The sequence below is a fragment of the Camelus dromedarius genome, chromosome 29 (assembly GCF_036321535.1).
Source record: "Camelus dromedarius isolate mCamDro1 chromosome 29, mCamDro1.pat, whole genome shotgun sequence".
Lineage (NCBI taxonomy): Eukaryota > Metazoa > Chordata > Mammalia > Artiodactyla > Camelidae > Camelus > Camelus dromedarius.
The window spans coordinates 17,332,686-17,354,085 of NC_087464.1; the positions used below are offsets into that span (position 1 = coordinate 17,332,686).

The window sequence follows — 21,400 nt, forward strand, 5'->3', positions numbered from 1 at the left end:
TACTGGCCCCTGACCACAGAGTCAGCCTCCTATGTAGTGATAACTTTATTCTAGAAAGGACCTACATTTGTGTTAGAAGTTCCTGGCCTTTCTAATTGGATGTTGCATCAGAATAGGTGGGTTGGGGAAGGCAACTGGCTAGGGTAGCTCTACACTCGAGTCCCTAGTTCCCCTTCCAATCAAACAAGAATCAGGAGTAGTTTCTTGTTGCCAATAATCCTTTACTTGGTGTCCACCTACCCCAGCACAGCTGTGACCACATCGCCGGTCCCAGGAGTGCCAGAGTGACCAACTCATCCCAGAGCGGCAGGATCTGGAGTTTCCACCCTCCAGGATTAGGGACTCGGCTGCCTTGAGCTGGGAGCAGTGGGAGGTCTTAGAGGTCAGACAAGCAGTCCAGAGCACTGCAGACTGGCTTGCAGATGAAGGCAGAAGTTTCCCATAGGAGAGCATGATCGGCAGAAATCTAGGGCTTTGTTGAGCTCAGGGCGAGATCTTTAAAATAAGTGGAATCATGAGAAGGAAAAATAGAAAGAGGAAACTGAGGAGATGGACATGTGTTTAATTAACTTACCGTACTACTACTAACTTGCATTGAGATTGGCCACAAGTCTGGGGAGCTTTGAAAACTGGGGTGGAAGCTGATGATGCTTCACAAGGAAGGTGTCACTGACCTCTGAACTCAATTCCTGTGCCATTGCTTGTGGAAAAGGCTACTTCAGCCTGAGTCCACATAAGTGCCGGAAACGCGGAAGAAGATCTTAAAAGTCTACTGACCAGAGTGAGGTTGATGATAGTCATACTTTTCCATGAGGAGCTCACGTGTGAAGTGTGACATTCATGGCATAGTAGCTTAAAGTGGACACTGGCAAAGTGGATATGTTCAGAGGGGACCATCCAGCATGGTGTGGAGCTCTCAGGGCCATTTCACTCAAGGAGCTATTGAAGGAACTTGATGTTTCATCAGGGAAAGAGATGTTTCATGATCACTTTTTTTTCACACCTTTGCAGGGCTATTATATCACCAAGGAGTCTAGATTTCCTCTGTGTGGCCTCAGAAGGCAGAACAGAATTAGATTCCATAGAAGGAAGATTCTCCTAAAAATGAAATGGACTACCTGGAGTAGCGTATTCCCAGTCCCCGGAGATGTCCAGACACAGGCTGAAGGGACCTCACCCAGAGAGTTCTAGAGAGTGCTGAGGCCTCACAGTGGCAGGACAAGGCTAGAGGTACATGCCAAGTTCCTTTCCTGCCAATGCTGAGTGGTCCCTGCCCTCTGTTGCCTCCCCACCTCACAGCTGGGGCCATGTGTTCTTTCCGTCCCAGGCCAGGGACCATCTTTGATCCTGAGGAGCAATGCTGTAACATTCAGGGGCTGGCATCTGGCCACTCTTGTCAGGCAGACCTCTGCTTCAGCTCTGGTCATTGGGATGCTTCTGCTTTGTTCAGGAAGCCAAAGCTTGCACTTTATCACCCAATTCTGGTTACCCATTACTGCTTGATAACATGCCTGGTTTCCTTTGAGCTCTTTTGAGAAGTAAAGGTAGTGAAGGGAAGAGAAAGATAAGGTAAATATTTCAGGGAAAAGTAAACATTGATCATCCTCCTAGGCTGTGAGGAAGGAGGCCAGGCAGGGGAGGACAGGGAGAGCTGATGGAGCAGAAGTTTGAGGGCCTTGGAAAGGAATGATATACATTTTGAAGCAGAGGGTAGGCGACTCAGGGATGATATAGTAGCCTGTCCTCCTCCAAAGTGGAAGTCCTTGCCCAGTGGTCTCACTTTTCCCTGTATTTTAAGGGACAGTTGACTATTGCCAGTGAAGAAGGCGAGGGGAGGTTGGAATCTTGTTTAGAACAGTTGCTGTAGGGAAAGGAAAAGGTCAGCTTGGGGAAATGTAAAAGGATTGCCAAACTGCCTGGGACCGGACTCAGGTTGGAAACCAGAAATGTTGGCCAGCCTCAGAGCAAGAAGCCCACAGCCAGACTCCAGGTTAGGAAGCAGCAAGGCAAACTTAGTAGAAGGTCAAGGGGCAAGTGAAATGAGATCCCAGAGGAAAGTCTAGTGGTAGTTGGAGTTACTGTCCATGTCTATGTGTAGATGTGTAGATGGGGATGGGATGGGGGTGATAAAGAAGCCACGAAGGAACTCATGAGTGGAGAAGTTAGAAGAGAGTTGGAGTCTGGAGTTGCCCTAAAGCTGAGGGCAAGCTTGGTAGATGGGAAGGATAACAGATGGCATTTTGGAGGTGGAGAAATTCCTCTGACAAGGTTCAAGTGGTGGACATTTGATTGGGTTGCTCAAGGGAGTTGGGGTGAAGGTCTTTGAGAGGATTAGATCAATGCTGACTCAGTTATCAGAGGAGGGTGGGCTGATGACAGGGAACCAGAGCCTGGTGCACAGTGGCACTCAGTGTGAGGTGGCCTGAATTGAATAAGTTCAGGTGGGAGATGATGAGAAATGTGGAATGTTATCCTGATAGCTAATAAATATTAGGTAATGTGTGCCCTTGGCCAGTGCTTCAAAGGAGGGCAGACTTTTCCCTTGGAATTTTGTTTGCATTGGAGGAGAGAGAGCTGAGTAGGAAGGGAAAAGATGGAACAAAGTCAAAATAAAAGTCATGTTCAAACTCATCCAGACCTTGATGAGAGGGGCTGATGTAGCTGAGCTGGAATGTCCTGGGAGACCCTGTCATACTCTTGAGAGTAGCTTCTCTTGTTATGCTGAGCTAAGGATGTTAATTAACAGTAGCCCAAGATTTTCCTACCACAGGCACCCAGTTTACTCTGGAAGTTCAAAACAATCGGGAGAGGGGATCCTGGCACCAGTAACAAGTTCCTACAACGCTTCATCAGTACTCGTATTTAATAGCAAACACTGACTGCCTTGTATTTTGGTTATTTCCAAACACAGAATCACAGCATGTGCTCCTCTGTGCTCTTTCAGGACCATGTGCAAACCTCTGTTAGAGGATTGATGGTGATTCTGGTTTAATTTTCTATTTTTCTTTCAGGCTTGAGAGGTTCTTGAGGGTAGAGACCATAACATTCATTTCTATACCATCGGTACCTGGCATAATGCCTGGCTTATAGTATTCAGTAGTGACTTAATAAATACTTGCTGAATCAACATCTGTCATCTTCAGGATCATAAAGGATCATGACCTTACTCCTTTTAACAAAAGAGAAGTCTAAAGTAAAGCTCAGGGATGGTGAGCCACTTGCCCAAGGTCACACAGTGGCTCAGTGGAAGAGCAGGGTTAGAACCTGAGTCTCCAGACTCCTAGCCTAGTTCTTGCTAAACACCACCTTACATATCCTCTCTCTTCTGCTAGACTGTAAATTCAGGAGAGATTGTGCCTTTTTGACCTCTCCATCCTTGAATGCCTTGATACTCCTTACTCAACTGTGCCCCCACCATCATGAAAGTCTGCTTGTTAAATTGGCAGATAGCAAGAACCCGGAAGGGCAGATTATACAATGGATGACAGGAGCAGAATTCAAAAAGATTCAGATGAGAAGGAAAGGGAGTGTGAGATGAACAAAATGAGATTTAACTTAAAAAAAAAAAAAAGGTAAAAGTTTGCAGTTAAGATAAAAAAGACTTTACAAGTAGGAGTGGGAAAGACTTAGAAACAGTGGTTCATGTTGAAAACATACAGGCTTAGGGTCAATGAAATAATTTGGCTGCCAAAAAAATTGATGCTAATTTTGTGAAGCCCAGCCCCAGAGAGGTGCTAATTCAGTTGTAGGCTGCTCTAATTTGACACTTGTGGTGGTGGTGGTGGTGGGGTGTGTGTGTCACATTTTCAAAAGGAAATTGATAAATTGGAATAACTACTAGGTAACTAGTGGCATCATATCCATTGTCATATAAGAAATGGCCTAAAGGGAAATCTAGGTTCCTCCTTGTACCAGGCAAGACCTCTGGGATCTGGACCCTGCCTAACTCGCTTGCCTCTCTACTTACCCAAATCCAATATACTTGAATGAATACCAGGCTGTTTCATACCTCCATATCCTTGTGCATGCTATTCCCTCCATCTGGAATATTCTGTCCACCCTGCCCTCTGCCCAATTTTTAAAATCCTTTTCAAGCTTTACTTGGATTCTTCCTTCCTAACCAAATCCCTAGGCAGAACTAACCAATCTTCTATACTTTATGCTCTTCTAGACATAGCTTTATAATTGCACATTTCACCTTGAATTGTATTTTGCTTTTATGCTTGTCTCTCCTTTTAGACCATGAGATTCTTGAAGGTGCAGATTCTGTGACCCTTGCCTGCAACACATGTGCTCAAGCCTGATACATGGATAGTCACTTAAACAAATGAACCAAAGCTTCAAGCAGGCTTTCAAATATGTGAAGGTCTGTCCTGTAGACAACTGAAGAGATTTTAATAAGCACACCTCCAGAGAGCCAAGAAAAAGAATGATGGGGCCGTGTGGTCAGGAGACAAATCCGAGCTCATTAGGAGAAAATGCTTCAGGATTGGTCAAGGCTCTTAGATTCTACTAATTTGAAGCAGTTTGAGCAAAGGAAGGACTTTCTGGGTACAGATTCCAAGAAATGGCTGAACTGCCAATCTGCAGGTAGGCCATGGACAAAGCTGAGTATCAGGAACACTTACAACAAGGCACCTGAAAACCATCAGGACTCTCTGCCCCTTGCCTTCACTTCTCTGTTTGGCTTCCTTCTTCCTCACTGCATATTGGCCTTCTCCACACAGCAGAAAATATGGCTGCTGAAAGCTTAGACCTCACAGCTCAGTTTTCCACCACAGAAGGACTGGTTTTCTTCCCTGATTCCAGTTAAAAACGTTTTGGTGAAGAACTTTGACACACCTTGGGACTGATGTGGTCAGGGAGATGGGTACCATGAATAGCCTGGCTTGAGTCAGATGAGAGAGTGGAGGTAGTGGGGGCGTGGGCACATGTGGGAACAAGGCAGTTGCCATTGGAACCACACTGAGAGTGGGGGAAGAGCCGTTTGCAAAAGGAGTGGGGATCTGAGTGTAGCTTCTAGAACAGAGGGGTTGCACTCTTTTGCTCCAACTTTCTAATGATTATAACCACCCAGCTCCAGGGACTTTCTGGATACTCTCAAGGATACAGGAGATAAAAAGATGGATAAACAAACTGTGGTCACTCCCAATGTTTAGAACCAGGCTTAGACAGTGCTTAGAATTTTACTGTCAGAAATTTTTGAATGATTATATTGTTTTTCTGGGCATTAGAACTCAGCCCATTTCCCCCTCGGGTGCTAGGAAATAGAGGCCGAACAGGGAGGAGAAGGAGGTTCTAGAAGTGTTTACTGAACCCCTAATGTGTGCTAGGTAATGAAGGGAAACACAAGACATTTTCATTGGAGTTCTGGCCTCCTAGGGACTGAGGTCACTTATGGAAGTATGTGGGTTTGGGTTTGTCTAAGTGCTGGACTAGCCGCCACTGGCAAGGCCAGGGTCAGTCAGGGCTGCTGCCAGAAAGACTGGCGGGTCTTTGGCTCCTAGTGGATCGAGCCCAAGCTCCAAGCAGCTTCTCGCCCCTCGGCGCCTTCCCCTGGCCTCGCCGGTCTCGGGGCTTCCCTCGCAACCCCCGCGCAGCATCTTGGGTACTTCTACACCTTCCGCTTGGCAAAGGCCGCAGAACCCGAGCTTCCACGCCTGCAAAACGGGACGCGAGCGGGGAAGGCAGGCTGACAGGACGCCGGGGTCCTCGGTGAGGGGGCTCCCCCTTCACCCCCTAGCTCCGAGAGGCCTCCCCGGGCCCCGGGCCCCGACGCGGGGCAGCTGCGGGCGCGGAGGGGGCGCTCCACACACGTCGGGCCGTCGACTGAGGGAAGGAACCCATGGACCGGAGTCGTCCCCTCAGGCGGGGCCTGGCGGGGGCCCCCGCGGCCCGGCGCCCCCCGGCGCCTCGGAGGCCGCGCTGGCCCGGCCAGACCGGGGGAGGGACAGCAGCAGGTGACGACGACGGCTGGGCCCGGGACTATAAATAGGGGCGCGCGTCAGCGGCGGGCGGGAGCGGCCGCCAGCGGCGCGGGGGCCTGGCGGGCAGGGGCCTGGCGGGCAGGGGCCTGGAGAGCGGGCAGGGGCCGGCGGCGGGCGCGAGCTGGCAGCAGCATGGGGTCGCGGAGGGCCCCCAGCCGCGGCTGGGGCTCGGGCGGACGGTCCGGGGCGGGGGACGACGGCGAGGACGACGGGCCAGTGTGGATTCCCAGCCCCGCCAGCCGCAGCTACCTGCTCAGCGTGCGGCCCGAGACCAGGTGAGTCGCGCCCTGGGGGCCGGGGTGGCGCGTCGGGCGGGCGGAGGCCAAGTGCGAGGCCCTCGGATGGGCCCCCGGCGCGCCGCCCGAGGCCTGGGGACACGGCCAGGCCGGCCCGGCCCTCACGGCCCCTCACGGCTCCTCTTGACCTCTCATGGCCCGTGGGCCTCAGGCCTCTGGCAATATGAGGCTCAGGGGAAGAGAAAGGACCTACTTTGGGGTGATTTCACAGGGGCCTGAAGGCTCTCCTTATCTGCGTACCTCAGTCCCGCCCCTCCGCACCCTCACCCCAGGCGCAGCTACTCCCTGGCCTTGGATTCCACCGTTCGAGATAAGGAGAGCTGGAGAGGCTGAAATTCCTCCCGACTGGAAGGGAGGGGGAAAGCATTCATGGGGGGTGGGCTGATAGCGGGAGGAGCGAAGCGCGGACTGCCCTGAGTGGGGCTGCTTAGCTCACGATTCACCAGGAAGAAATAAACCCATGCAAAGAGGGTTCTTCCTCTGGACCGAGGACTTTGGTTTTCCCCGGGATCTTTATGGGGGCTAATGAGGTGAAGGGGTGGCAGGAGGTGCTGGTTGGCCCTGCCTGAAGATTCAGAGCTTGTGGCTCTGAGGAGGCCAATTGCCCTGCCCAGTTTGAGGAAATGGGATGCCAAGGGAGGGGACTGAACTGATGAGCCCTTTGCTCCTCTTCCAAGAGTTAAAGAGGTGTGGATGCTTTGTTCTAGGAGCTAGGCTATCCACAGGTATAAAGACACGTAGACAATAGAGAAGCATCTGCACTCAGATGCACACAGACACACAGGAACGGTGTATTACCATGGAGACGGACACTTCCTGTCCCCTATGGCAGCTCAGTTTCCCTCCAACTCTGGAGCCTATTCCAAAGGTAATTGTGATGGTTGGCTATTGGGACAGTGGTTGTGTCACAGCCCCAGAAGTTGGCTTGCTGCAGGTTATGCAGAAAACAGCCACTCCTCTGAGAAGCTGTCTGGAGACCTCTTGTCCTCTGTTCTTAAAACAGCAGAAAAACAGACATCAAGGACATTCAGGAAAAGTTCCAAGCACTTCCTCGTGGATTGGCTGAGTTCTGTTGACCTTGGAGTTGGAAAAGTTCAAATGTAACCGGAACCGGTTTCTGCATAAAACTCGTCAAATGGTGTCACATGTCTGGGGCAGGGCTGAGGGCTAGTGTTGGTGACTGAGTCAAACTCAACAAGGCCCCTGGTTGCCAGGAAAGAATGCCCCTTCCTCCCAACCACTGGCTCTATGGAAAAACTGGAATGAAATTTGTATGTTTATTCCAGTACGTGGTGAAGCTTACTGCCTTGTAGGAGCCTCACACGTGTCTCACAGTTGTCACAGTGATTTGTCTGGGCTTTGCCTCCCGTGTCTGGCCTTTGGCAATACCAGCGGAACAAGTAGAAGAGGGAAGCAGGGCCCTTCTTGGAGACAGCAGCAGGATGGCTTGAAAACCAGGCAGAATTGGGAGGGTAGGGGATCTGGGCTGTTAGGAAAAAGGAAAAGAGTGCACACTTCCTAAAGCTGCCTGCCTGACAGTTGTATGTTAGATAAATTTTAACTGCACATCAAATGAGAACAAAGCACTGTGTCAGCCTGAGAACTACAGGTAGATTAGTGTCTGGCTTAAGTCTCTTTGGACCTAAGTGAGTATGTTCTTAAAAGGAGACTCTTTACGAGTGTTTGTAGGGGCAGAGTTGGGGCAGTGGGAGAGGGGGTTTTATGACCCAATACTATGGGCTGTATTTTGCCTCAGCCAACTGGCCACTGACCCCCACAAGTCCTGAGGGACAAGGAGGGCCAGATTTCTCTCACCTATGGAAAAGCCTCTCGCCAAAGAGACAAGGAGAAAGAGGGTCCCTTGAGAACTTTGCCAGCTGTCCCTGGCTCCAGTCCAGATGAGCCCTGACTATCCCAGCGTCCTCAGAGACAAGTTCTGTCCCACTCAGTACTGACTTCAACATTTTCTGGGTCCACCTCTATGCAGATCTTTCATAGAGCTTGTGAGTCATCATTTTCGGGGGCCCTTGGGAGGGTGGGCTGCTCCTGGGAGCTGATGGACAGTTAGGCTGGGGGCCAAGCTGCCAGAAGCTTTGGCCCAGGTCTAGAACCTATCTTCCTGTGTGTACCTTCCCTTCCCCACAAGCCTGGAGAGGTTTCGAGTCCATAGTCAGCTCAAGGATATTTCTAATACCTACTGGGGTCAGAGGTCCAACATGCATATAGTCCCACCAAACTTTAGGCCCTACCTCCTGGGGTATCCAGTGTCTACAGGAAGGTGGGGCATGGATAGACTAGAGTTGGTTAAGGAACCACAGCTGGGTGGATGCAATTATAACTAAGTAGCTTCTGAGGGAGTTAGAAATTCCAGAAATCCCTGCCCCATCATGTCTTGGAGGCCCTGGTCCATGTGGGCTCAGAGGAGCAGCAGAACTCATGATATTTGCTACAGCTTTGTAACACCTCTTCCATTTTGCTTGAGTCAGGCAGGTTATCTAGAACTTTCAGGGAAACTGGGGCATCAGGCCAGGACTTTCTGAGGGCGTTTTATGTCCCAGAATATATGAAAACCAGGAAAAAATGGGTGGCTGCAGCTTCCATGGCCAGTCCTCGTCCCTCCTGCCCTTTTCTCCTTTATGAAGAGACCTTTCCTTCCTAGACCCTGAATTCCCATTCTATAGAACGAATAGGTCTTTTAGGCCTTTCTGCTCCAACATTTGACGTCTCTGATTCTGACCCCCTCATAATCAGTAAATGAGGAGTTCCCTTCTCACCTGAGGGTGAGAGCCCTGAGCCTACCTTTGGCCCAGTCAGCAGGGTACACAAAGATCTCCCACCTTCTGAAGACAAGTTTCCTCCATCACTCAGGACTCCTGACATGGCTAACTATTTAAGGGTGAAGCCTAGAGAAAGCAGGACCCTGGAGCCAGAGGGCAGAGCATTACAGCCAGTCCTAGAGAGAGCCAGGGAGGGGTCACCATCACCACCTGCAGGCAGAAACTGTGGATCCTGTCACTTTCTGTCTGAATTAGAGAGCTGATGCTCTCCTTCTCCCAGGGAGGAGATCCAGACTCAGCAAAGGAGAAATCTCTCCATTTTGAGAAGAAAGGCAAACGAAGTTCATGGTCAGGAAAGGATGCAGTTGGCCAGTGCCTTGAAACCATGGGAAGTTCTACCCTCACAGCCTCTGAGGGATTTTTAAAGCTCTGAGCAAAGGCAGCTTCATTCTGGAGCAGGAGCTCCCTCTTGGGGGTGGGACCCTTTGGGTTTGAAAGATGCACTTCCCTTCCCTCCCTCCCTCCTGTCCCTCTTTCTCTCTCTTCCTTCCATGAAACAGCTATTGAAGACCCACTGTATGCCTAGCACTGTGCTAGGAACTATAGAAGCTACGAAAAGATCTAGGTTTGAAGCCTGGGTGGGCAGGATTTAGATGAGCAGAAGGAAAGTGGGAGGGCTTTCCAAGCAGGGAGGACAAAACTGAAGTCTCAGAGGCCAGGAGTGGCCGTGTCCATGCTAGTGAAGGGCAGGTCTGGTTACAGTGGAACCTGAGTGTTGGAAAGTAGAGAACTATGATTGTAGTAGGAGTGTGAGTAGGTGATAGAGGGGTTTAAGTGCCCAGTCAAGGAGTGTAGACAATGTAATATACAGTGGGGGGGTTGTAGCTTTTTTTTTTTTTTTCAGAGAGATGGTGTGATATGAGGGGTAAAGGAACAGGGGTTGAGGTGGTCATTAAATATGGAACTATAAGGGTCTAGATCAGAACACAGCAGAAGGAGTAGAGAGAAGAGATTATTGACTGACTGGGCTTGGGAGGACAAAGAGTAGACCAAAATGGCAGATTTACAGCTTTGGAGTTTGGGAGAGTGCTGGCGGTATACACAAACACAGGAGCATTAGAGTGGAAGCCGTGTTTTTGGGTAGAGGATGAGTTTGGATATTTTGGTTATAAAGATACAGGCTGTCAGTAGTTAGATATGTAGACTGAAACTTCCATGGAGCAGGCTGGGTTGCTGATAACAAAGGAAAAGCTATTCTCATGGTGGGGACAGCTGAAGGAATGTGTGTGGATAGAGTGGCCCTGGGATCTCTCAGAGAGCTGTGGGAGATAGCAGCCCCAGACTCCACTGGAGATATCTATGTTAGGAAAAGCGGAGGCAGAGGTAAAAGCTGGCTCATATCAAGTGGGCTGGATATCCATTAAGGGGAGGCCCTGTGTAGGTCCTCAACGCCTCCACCCTCGTGGCTTACACAGTCCCTAGCTGGTGTCTGCTTTCAGCTGCCCCAGGGCAGAAGGGATCAATGATCAGGGCCTCTAAGCATAACGGACCTTGTGCTAGTCTGACCAAATTGGGTGCCTCCTGGCTCCTGCTGAATTAACCGCTTTGTTTTTCTCCTCTTTTTTACTCTCCCAGCTGGTTTGCCTTGCGTGGCCTCTTTAACCATACTTAAACATATTAATGGGTGTTCTCCAAGCCACCTATCTCCTTTCCAGCCTGTGAGGGGATTTCCAGGAATGGGAGCTCTTCTCCCCCAAAAGATCAAGGGTTGAAGCAGGAGCTGGTGTGCTGCGGGCTGGGGAAACATGCCAGGCACCTATAAGTGACTCAAGTACACAGGACACACCTTTCTCAAAGTGCAGCCCCGAGGGGCTTCCTTCCTGCCTAACCACGTCCCTGGACTCTGCTGCATTTAACGAGCTCTTGGTTTCAGATACGTTGGTGTCAGGTGGTGAGGCCACTTGCTAGCTGGAGCAGGCCAACTGAGACAGCTGGTCCCTTTTAATAGAAAGGCCCTTAGGCCCCAGATGGTGGCCGATTAATTCTTTGCCGACTGTTGTTGATTTCGCCTCCTCCTCTCCTTGCTTTTTTGGCCTAATGATTCCATTTGCTGTTTTTGCTTAGCTTATCAAGCAACCGGTTGTCTCACCCCAGCTCTGGAAGGTAAACGCACCATTGCATTACTTTTCTCTGACTGCTTTTTTTCTTGGGTCTGGGCATTGAGGGGCCTCTGGGTGATTGCTTGTGCACTAACCAGGCTGCATGTGGTGAAGGGAGGGCTGGAGGGTGGTTGGGGAGGGTGTGAAAGGGCACTCATGTGAGCATGGGTCTCACAGGGGCCAGAGTTAATGCTTGCATGGACCATTTGAAAGGGGTGCAGTGACCCAGAAATAGGCAAGGGTTCCCAAGACGCCTGCAACTATATCTCTGTGCCCCTGGGAGAAGCACTATGGGACCAGAACAGAGAGCCACCAGTCATGTGACCCATTTCTCCCCCATCCTAGGTTTTCATGGTTTTTGTAACCACATATCTAGGTTTGATACCTTATTGTCTATCTTCTAACCCTGGCTACTACCTTAAAAAAATTTTTTTTTCTGTTCTTGAAGTTCTCCTTCTATCATCTCTTTCTCTGAATTTCCCTTTCCTTTGGCTCCTCTCCACCCCTGCAGACTGTGAACTCTGTAAGGTCAGGGAATACCATGTTAGCATATTCCTGCATTAGCTTGTTCTCTGAATCTGCTTCAGAGCCAGGGCAGTGCCTGAGTAGGGCCCATGGTCAAGGCTTGCCTGTTGAATGACTGTCCTCATGCCTCCTGAGCTGGGGACAGCTCTCTGCCCCTGGCTGAACTGACATTTATGATCGAAGTGGGAAGGTTTCCCACCACTTGGGCCTCATCCCAGACTCTGGTCGATTTGGGAAAAGATGACTACAGTTTCTTTACACCAAGAAAGATTTCTGAGTAGCTAACTGGTTTCTGAACAGCTGATAATGTCTACAGACATAGTTAGTATCTACCATGTACAATTCCTTTGATAGGGGAGAATACTGAGGGACATTTGTTCCGAGTGGCTCATGGTCTGAAAGGGTGGAAGAGAGGGTATCACAACTAATTCAAAGCGGAGCATGGTAAGTGCTGAAAGAGAGGATCTTGGAAGTTTATTTAAAGCAAGGTGAATAACCAAACCTAAGGGTAGGGTTAGGTTCCTTTGAACGTGTTGTAAACCAGTGATTCTGGCATTCTGTAGAGGCACATGATTAGGCTCTGATATCCTTATGAAGTCACAGAACTGGAAGGACTTGGAGGTGTCAGGGTGGGACCAGACCATTTCCAGATGTGAAGATTTCTTGGCTTTCCAAGGGACTGGAATCAGCACACTCAGAGTCCATCCCACATCTACGTGGTTTGGAAAGTGGGGTCAGAAAGCGGTGACATGCAATAAAATATGATGGTGTATGCAGTGACTCTCCCTGTCCCCCTCAAATACACCCCAGATCCGCTCCCCTAGAAGGCCTTCTTCTAGTTATCCTTTTCAGCAGTTACTTATGATTTCCCAATGTAAACATTTTTTATAATATAGCTTAGGACCTAGTGTGGAAAGTTTGGGAAGATAAGCATTCTTTCTCACTCAAAAAAAGATAATGAAATAACATAAATACCTGTTGTTGAATATCTAGCATGAGCACTTGTCTCTGCAAATTTTCTTTTCTTTTTTTTAATTTGGTGGGGAGGTAATTAAGTGTACTTAATTTTTTTAATGGAGGTACTGGGGATTGAACCCAGGACCTCATACATGCTAAGCATCTGCTCGACCGCTGAGCTACACCCTACCCCCGTCTGCAAATTTTCTTGAAGCATAATTTCCCTGTTTTTCTCTTACCCAGTAGCTTATTTTCTTAGACTTCATGTCCAAGTGGCTTCATCCCTAAGAGCCTAAGCTAAATACTAGATCCAGGCTCATGTTCAAGAGTAGGGTAGGATTCAAATTATGTAGGGAGGACATAATTATGGATGTTTTGAATTAGCTGCAAAATTGTAGAACTCTGATTACTTTTGGCATGGCAATTTTCTCCAGAAACTGTTGGTTGGGATTTGATATTCCCCAAAGTCAGAAATTACTGTTAGTATGAGAGCAGCAAGAAATGTTTTCAGATGTTGTAATTCCTGAGTTCCAGAGAGTTGATAGTTTAGATCCTAAAGGATCCACTACTTCTGAGTGGATTAAAAGGGAAAGGAAAAGACAGTTCCTAGTTCTAATAAGTTACTTATTAGACAGTAAGTTCTAGGCAAGAGTGTTGTAGAGAGTGTTATGGAAGTCTTAAATGCAGTCCCAACTCAAGTGTTCAGGCACATGAGAAGTTGGGATCCCCTTTCTAGGTAGTCTTTGTGGGGGAGGACTCCTGTCAACTTTCCGAAGGCCCAGGCATCTGCATTCCTGTCCAGGAAGCACAGCTGGACCCCAATCAGTGCAGAAGTCTTCCTTGATTCTAGACACTGTTCCTGGGATGCAGCCTTTCTCCTCAAACTCAAGTCCAGAATGACACCCACAGAAATGATAAATTGAATGTGGATGCCCTCCCCACAAAGTAGGGTGGCAGCTCCTGTTTGCTTGTGTTCCCAGACTCTCACCTGCCCTGATGGACAGGTCGTGGGTGACACACACTGCCCGCGGGCGACCACCCCTCCTCTGAGGCACAGAGAAGGGCAGCTTTGAATGATTTGTCTTTCCCACCACAGTTCCTCCTGCTCCTCTTCACATTACCCTCACAGTCCTCCCTGCTGCTCACAATAGGGTGTGTGAGTTGGGAGGGGGAGGAGGGCTGGGCACGACTTGTGCACCATACAATCTGGCTATGTGGTTACACTTCACGCCTAGGGATGCACTGTCTCTGCTGGCCCATGAAAGGACTTGGCATGGTGGTTTGCTTCGTGTGCACAGGCAGGAGAGGGCTGTCAATGCTGAGCAGTGCTGGTGAGTCTGTACTGGACTCAGTGAGCCCACAAATGCCCCTGAATCCTGCGAGATGGACTATCACAAGGGAACTAAAAGCCCTGGCTTTTGCAGGAGCAGATCTGTTTGGATGTGGCAGTCCTGCTGGTTGGTCCTCGAGCTGCCAGCCATGTATTCGCTTGAGCATGTGGTATCCAAGGGTGGAACAAGGGAGCCATGGCTGGCTTTCCATTGTAGGTCTGTAGCCCTGTTTAGGGTCAGAATTCATTTAAATCTTTCTTTTCTGATACTCCTAGGAGCTACAGTCCACCATTGGGTCTAGACCCCTGGCATCGGCCAGCTTATTCTTTTCTACTATGGGCCTATGCTTACAAATGCAGGGGCTTTTCTTCTGAGCTGAAGCTTTAGGAGAGGCCCCTGAGCTCCTAGGCCTATGGATCCTTGGGATTAGCCATCTTTTCCCTCTTTGGCATGAATGGAGGCTCTGCTGTGCTGGGGTCTCCATCTCTGAGGCTGGGCCTATCCATGTGTGTGTCTCCTCTGTGCACGAGCTTCCCTGGAGATGAAAGGTGGAGTGTGAAGCCAGGCCCCCCCCCAGTAAGGATGGGATGGGGATGCCAGGACTGGTGGTCTGGCATGCTCAGGAGCCTGGTCCATGGTCAGAAGCCTGCCTGTTGTAATGAGTCTGAGTCAGGATTCCATTCAGCCCCTTGGTAACATCCCTGCTCCTGACCTGGCCAAGAGACCTAGTCTCTTTTGAAGAAAGACTTGCCCAGGTGCTAGAGCCATGGCCACGAGATGACGGACGGACATGGTAAGATTTAAGCTGCCTTGGACAACACCAGGCTGTGGTATACTGTGGTGGGAATGGGGGAAGACTGCTCTGAGTAGTTTTTTGCCTTTCCTAGGAGCACCTTCTGCTCCATCATTGCTCAGCTAACAGAGGAGACCCAGCCACTATTTGAGACCACGCTCAAGTCCCGGGCTGTGTCTGAGGACAGCGACGTCAGATTCACCTGCATCGTCACAGGTAACGAGGCCATCTGTATGATCCATGCCAGGACTGCTGCACAGATCAGGGCCCAAGGGGGCTGTGGGGACAGGCATGGAACGGGGTTGGCTATGTGCACAAAAATGTGCAAGCTGACAGTTGTCTTCTTAGCTTTCTCTCCAGTTTGATCTCCCTATGTGGCTTGGGGTCCCTTTCTCCTCCCATTCTGGAGCCACACATACACCCTGCTCTTCTTCAAACCTGTCTTCCCTAAAAGTTCCTCACCCTCAGGCATATATATATGCATGACTGATGAATCTTATTCCAAGGAAAGAAGCTCTCCAATTGAAAAAAGTTTTTGAGGCCTTTCCCTCAAATATCCCCATTTTATAGTCGAGCAGTTTGAGTCTTGGGAGTTTCAAGCCTGAGAGACAGTGATGTATAGTGTTTCTGACTGCAGACCCTGGAGACAGACTGCCTGGCTTGGAATGCTGGCTCGTCCCCTTTCCAATTATGTGATACTGAGTAGGTTATATGGCCTCTCAGCACCTCATCTGCAAAGTGGGGATGAGAATAGTAGGAACTTCATTGTGAGACTGAGTGCATTAATTCATGCAAAGCATTTGCAACAGTACCTGGCACACAGTAAGTATCATATAAGTGTTAGAAATTAAGACTGTCATTATGTGCATGTCACTGAATTCCATGGTGGAATTTGAAGCAATAAGTTGGTAGAATGGGAAACAGAGTGACACTCCTTGGAGGGTGGGGGAAAGAGCTGAGAGTACTGGGAAGCTGGCCCTGGGCATTGCCCCTCCCCCAGACCTCCCAGCAGCTTCTCCCACTGTGTTAACTCCACCTGCTTCACAGCCTGCAGGACTCCCCAGCAGGTGCTTTACCTCTCCCAGCTCTGCAGCCAGTAGGTCAGGGTTCTCTCCAAGAGCCCATTGTTTTAGTAAATCATGGCATTGGTGGTTTCCAGCTGTGATATGCTCTGATTCTGGGGACCTCATCTGCCCCAGGCAGCTGAACAGCTTCCCTGGGATTGGGCTCCCCTAGGCAGTTTTCTGCCTTGCCCGGAACCCTCCAAGCTCGAAGCCGAGAACACTTCCGCAGGACAGAGATGTGCCTGCCTTCCTTACCTTTGTATAGCGTAACATGCTTTGCAAAAATTCATCTGTTTCCATCTGCCATTGAATTCTTTCAAAACTCTATGAAGGCAGTGCTGTTATTAGTCAAATCTTACAGAGGAAAGAAACTAGAACAGTTTAGGTGACCACAAGGCCCACAAAGCTGGTGAAGAGGAGATACTGCTTTTGCTCTGCAGCATCTGAAGCTGCTTGCTTATGCCTGCACCTGTTACATTCCTGGGCACTAACAGTTTTCTAGAAAAACTCGGCTTGTTCACAACTCTGCTTTTTCATATGCTATCTTCCCTATATAGAATGTCTTTAATCCTTCTTTTTAAAGACAATTAATTTTTATTTTATCAAATTAATACATGCAAAAGCTTAAGGCTTCAGATTGTGCTAAAATGCATATATCAAAAAATATCTAAGTTCACTCCTCCTGTTCACCCAACGTTTCCCAGAAACAACTGTTTTCAGCCTTTAACTCTTTCTTCTGGTGTATATACATTTCTATAATGCTGAGTAATATGTGAATACTGCTAACTTCTGAGTCTTTAGGTTTAGATGCTGTCTAGTCTTCCTGTTACGGTAGAGAGGGAATTTGCTCTCTTCACCATTATTTTCTCAGCTTCCCCTCACTTATCTTCTCAATAGAGCTATATCATAATTTTTGCTTAAATCAGTATTTCTGTTTACCTTGTTACACCTGTGCAGTATTATTCATAACCAAACATTGTAGTATGCTATGATTGTATTTCTTTCTTCTGTTTTTCCTAAAGTTAGTACTTTCTTTAATTTTTCAGTTAGTTAGCTTTTTGGTGTCTATGACTAGTTTTTCTTATAGCTTCTAATAGCCTTTAAAGTGACTTTTCACAAGGTCAATGCCATCAGTACTGTCGGTTACTTCCCTCGGAGACGTCCCTATTTTTCCATCTGAACTGGTGGCCTTTTAGGCCTAATACACAGCTGTTATCCTAGGCCTTCCCTTTGCCTTTCTCCTGGGTTTTATTCAGTCTCCTGGACCTCATGTCTTCCCTTTCTTTGGTTTACTCTCTGGCTTTATTGAGCTACATCCTCCAGTGGTTTCATCGGGTCCCAAAGATGGTACAACATCAGGAGGCAATGTGATGACAACTCTCGACCTCTGTACTCTTTGAGTCATTCTGCTCCAGTGAGATTTAATTGCTATCTGTATCTGGTGCACAGTTGTCATCCTAGGCTCTCCCTTCACCTCTCCTGTGGTAGATTTCCTGTTTTGTTTTGTTTTTTTGTATTCCACATCTGTCTCTTTCTCCTTTATTAGACAATTCGTGTCTGAAAATGTCTTTTTTTCCCCTACTTTATTCTCCATGGAGAGTTTGGCTAGGTATAGAATTCTAAGTTGAAAAGAATTCTTCAGAATTCTGAAGACATTACTGCATTGCCTTCCAGCATCCAATGTTACTGTTTAGAACAGGAAGACGGTTTGATTCCTGATTCTTTGCATGAGACTGGTTTTTCTCTCTGGGAGTTTTTAAGAGTGCTCTGATATTTCATAATGATGTATCTTGATATGGGTGTCTTTTCATCCTGGAGCGTGCTTGGACGCTTTCTGTCTGGAAACTGATGGCCTTTAGTTCTGGGAAATTTGAGATTGTTTTCCTGTTGATTTCTTCCTCTTGTTTTCTCTGTTCTTTCTTTCTGGAACTCTTATTACATGCATGTCTGCTGCCCTGGACTCATTCTCTTATTTTCTTATCTTTTCTTCCCTTTCATCTATTTGTCTTTTTGTTCTTTCTGAGAGATTCCCTTAGTGTTATCTTTCAACTCTTCTATTCAACTCTTCTGAATACCCACAGTGTCATCATGGGAATTTAATTTCTAAGAGTTCTTTTTAAATCCTTTTTCATAGCATCTGTTCTTTTTATAAATATAATATCTTCTTTTAGCTTTGTGGGATGAGTAGTGATAGTTTTCTAAAAGTTTCCTTCTCCCTGCATAGTTTGTGTTTCTTCCAATTTGCTTTTTTCTTTTTAATTGTTTTGGTCCTTAATCTTCTATTTATAGGCTTTCCTCAGATATCTAGGAATCTTTGGCTGTTAAATAATGATTAATAGATGGGGACTAAAAAGCTGATTGGAAGTTCTGAGCAAGTAGAAGGGGCTTGAAAACAGGTTTTCTCTGTAGGGTGATCTGGCGGCCACTGTTGGGAACTGACAAAGTAAGTTTCTTTAGTGTTTTGCCCTAGTTTTCCGGGAGCTATGCTGATTAGAGGGTTGGGTGGGTCTCAGCTTAAAGCATTTATTTTATATATATGGCTATTAAATTTTTCAGTTTTCAAGCCCTTAATTGTGCTGGCTTACCCTTAGGGCAAAGTTTTACCTTTCCAGATAATAAACCTCATCTTTGGCCAAGGTGGGGAAGGAGCAGTTACAGTGGTATGGAGTGGGTGAGGGGATCCAGAGATCTGATTGTTTTTTCACGCATCCTTTAACCTCTCCTTCCCCTTGACCCTCAGTTCCAGAAGTATCTGGTTGCCAGTTCCTATGCCCTTTGGGACTTTTCCAGTGTTCAAAGGATAGTTCTCAGTTTTCCCCACTGCTAGCTTAGAATTAAGCTGTCTTGGGTCGGCTAAGTCAGTTTCTACTTGTCCATCTGCTTTCCAACTTCCAAAATGTTGTTCCTGTTCCTCTCCTTGCTTGTTCTCACCTTCTTTGTGGCTTTATTTATTTGTTTTTAATAAAAAACCTCACTAGTGTAGCTTAGTGGGTTTGGGGGGAGAGTGGAAACAGAAGGTGTGCTTATGCTACCTTTTTACCTCGAAGCCCACTTGTTCTTTGCCTCCTCTTCTCATCTTTTAAGGCCAGCTCAAACAGCTCATCCTCCAGGAGGCCACCTCCAGCATTTGCACAGAGAGCTCTTGCTTTGTCTTTATAGTACAGTTTCTTTGTTCGTACATCTCTCTCCGGAACAAGATCGTGAGGTCTGCAGGAATAGAGCACCCAGCGGACACATTGTGCCTCTGCAGCAGCACGAAGGTGCTCAGCGCACATTTGCCAACATGACCACGGTGAACCTGGCTGTGCTGATGACAAAATCAGTGTCTTTGCCACTGTCCACATTGCCTGTTCGTTCAGCTGCACCTTCAGTGACTTGACAACAGCAGCTGCTGCGGGGGCCTCCCATCTCTCCTTCTTCCATTCTGTCCTTTGTAGCCATGGACTCTGAGAACATCGTGAAGCTGACATGACTCTGACTTACAGAATCTTGGGGTGTTTTATTGAATACCCACAGTCTCATCATGGGAGTAAGCTTATCCCCATCTCAAGCCCAACTCAAATTAACAAAATGTATCCTCTCAATTGCCATAATGCCCATGTCTCATGATGGCCAGTCAGGTCCGTGGTCTTCTGCTCAGAAGCACCTGCCTGCTGAGATCTACAGCACTACCAGTTGAGCCTATCAGAGTTCCAGGGCTCTAGCTATCTCGAGCATCCATACCTTAGTCCGTGGTTGTGCCTAGTTCCCTCCTTCTGCCTGCCCCCCACCCCACGTCTATCAAAAGTCTTCAGTTACCTGAGTTTTATTTGGCAGATTAGGAAAGAAGTCTCTACGATCACCACAGTACACACACGGTAAACAAGCCTTTCTTAATTAGCAAGGAGAACATGTAGATTGTAGGTGAGAGGTGGTGCAGAAAGATCAGAGAACAAAGGAAAGAGCGTTAGAAATTGGATCTCCCCCATCTAGAATAGAGGATGGTGAATGGATGTATGGCTGAGACTGGCCTCCGTGTGAGACTGGTATGGTGATCCTGGCTTGTCCCATGGAAACTGAGTGACCACACCTGCTGCCCTTCCTCCCTCCTTGCTGGTAGCATTCCCTAAATGAGGTTGGGGTGAATCAGCCTAACCAAGGCCCTGCCAGGAGTAGGTGATTCTTTTTCAGTGGGTCAGAACCTATTCCAGGTGAGGAAGAAGAGTCTGTGCCAGTGCCCTGGCTGGCTGAGCTCTGGGGGAAGTCCTTGGGGACCTGGAGAAGTGGCCTTGAGTGAGGTTCTTCCCTCTCACAGTATCCTTGACTGGGCCTTCTGGCTCCTGTCTCCCCCAGGGAGCCCTCTGGCCAGAATGCCACTGTCCTCCTTGAGGCTGCCCATCTCTATCCAGCATGGTGGCCCCCTTCCCCTACTCTCCTCAACTCTGTTGTAGATTCTGAGTTAGTGTGTGTGTGTGTGTGTGTGTGTGTGTGTGTGTGTGTGTGTTGGGGCAGGAGAAGGAAGCATCAGTAGCAGGCTGGCTGGACAGAGGGACTCAGCCTTCAGACAGAACTAAGTTCCTGAAAATACTCATTTTAAAGAAATAAGTCTAAGATAATGACTGCTGGGGGCAGAAACTTACATACTGGTCCCAGAATCACCAGTGGAAAGAGCAGTGGAATAAGGAGAAGGAAACCAAGGGCTTTGTCATGTGCCAGCTGTGTGCCCTTGAGTAAGTTACTTGGTTTCTCTGAGTCTCATCTTCCTTTTGTGTAAAATAGAGATTCAAACACCCTGCCTGTTTTGTAGAAGAGAGAGATTTGAATTCTGCCTCTTCTGCATACGAGTTGGATGACTGGGCAGAAGCCTTAATTTCCTCTTGGGGAAATTGGGGATTAGTAAAAGTACATTCTTCATAGGACTTTCGTGAGGATTAAATGAGGATTACATGAAAAAATGTTCATCTCAGTATCTGGCACATAGTAAGTCTTCAATAAATAAATGTTCACAATTCTTTTCACAGGATTGTTATGAGGGCCAAATGAACTTTTATATTTGAAACTTTTTGAAAACTCTAAATTTACATTCATCATTATTCTTCTCCTGAATCTGAGCTTCTCCAAACTAGGAATAGTTGGGATGAGGCTGATAGTCTTGGAGCTGAGCTCCGGACTCAGGCACGCTGGCCATGAAGCGGAGGTGTCAGGGTGTGAATGGGAGGAGAGAAGGCCACCGCTGTGGGCTCTCCTGGCCAGGGCTGAGTGTGTGCGTATGCACACCTACCTCTGGGCACAAACATGGGCTTATGTGTGTGTGCAGCTGGGAGTGAAGGACCTCCCTTGCTTTTGTGTGTTTTAGAGTACAGTTCACATTATCCAGGGGACAAGGAAATGTTTCCTCCCTAAATAAAGTTGTTTCCAGAACCCACTGTTGTCATCAAACCCTAAGCTAACAGGTTGGCCTCCACTTTGTGAAAAGGCACCAAAGGTGACATGGGGGCTGAGGCCCCAGGCTTATGGCTGTGGGGTCCATTC

General features: G+C 48.1%; 1 protein-coding gene across 3 annotated transcripts in view; it reads left to right on the forward strand.

The window, feature by feature from the left end:
* Positions 1 to 6,058: 6,058 nt before the first annotated feature.
* Positions 6,059 to 21,400, forward strand: part of ALPK3 (alpha kinase 3) — a 47,647-nt gene continuing 32,305 nt past the window's right edge. For 2 of the 3 annotated variants that reach the window (XM_031440625.2, XM_031440627.2), the window contains exons 1-3: positions 6,059 to 6,262; positions 11,185 to 11,223; positions 14,920 to 15,041. In XM_031440625.2, the coding sequence (XP_031296485.2) occupies positions 6,120 to 6,262; positions 11,185 to 11,223; positions 14,920 to 15,041 (304 nt within the window). In that variant the 5' untranslated portion in view covers positions 6,059 to 6,119. The remainder of the gene's footprint in view (positions 6,263 to 11,184; positions 11,224 to 14,919; positions 15,042 to 21,400) is intronic. The other variant, XM_031440626.2, reaches the window with a different exon arrangement.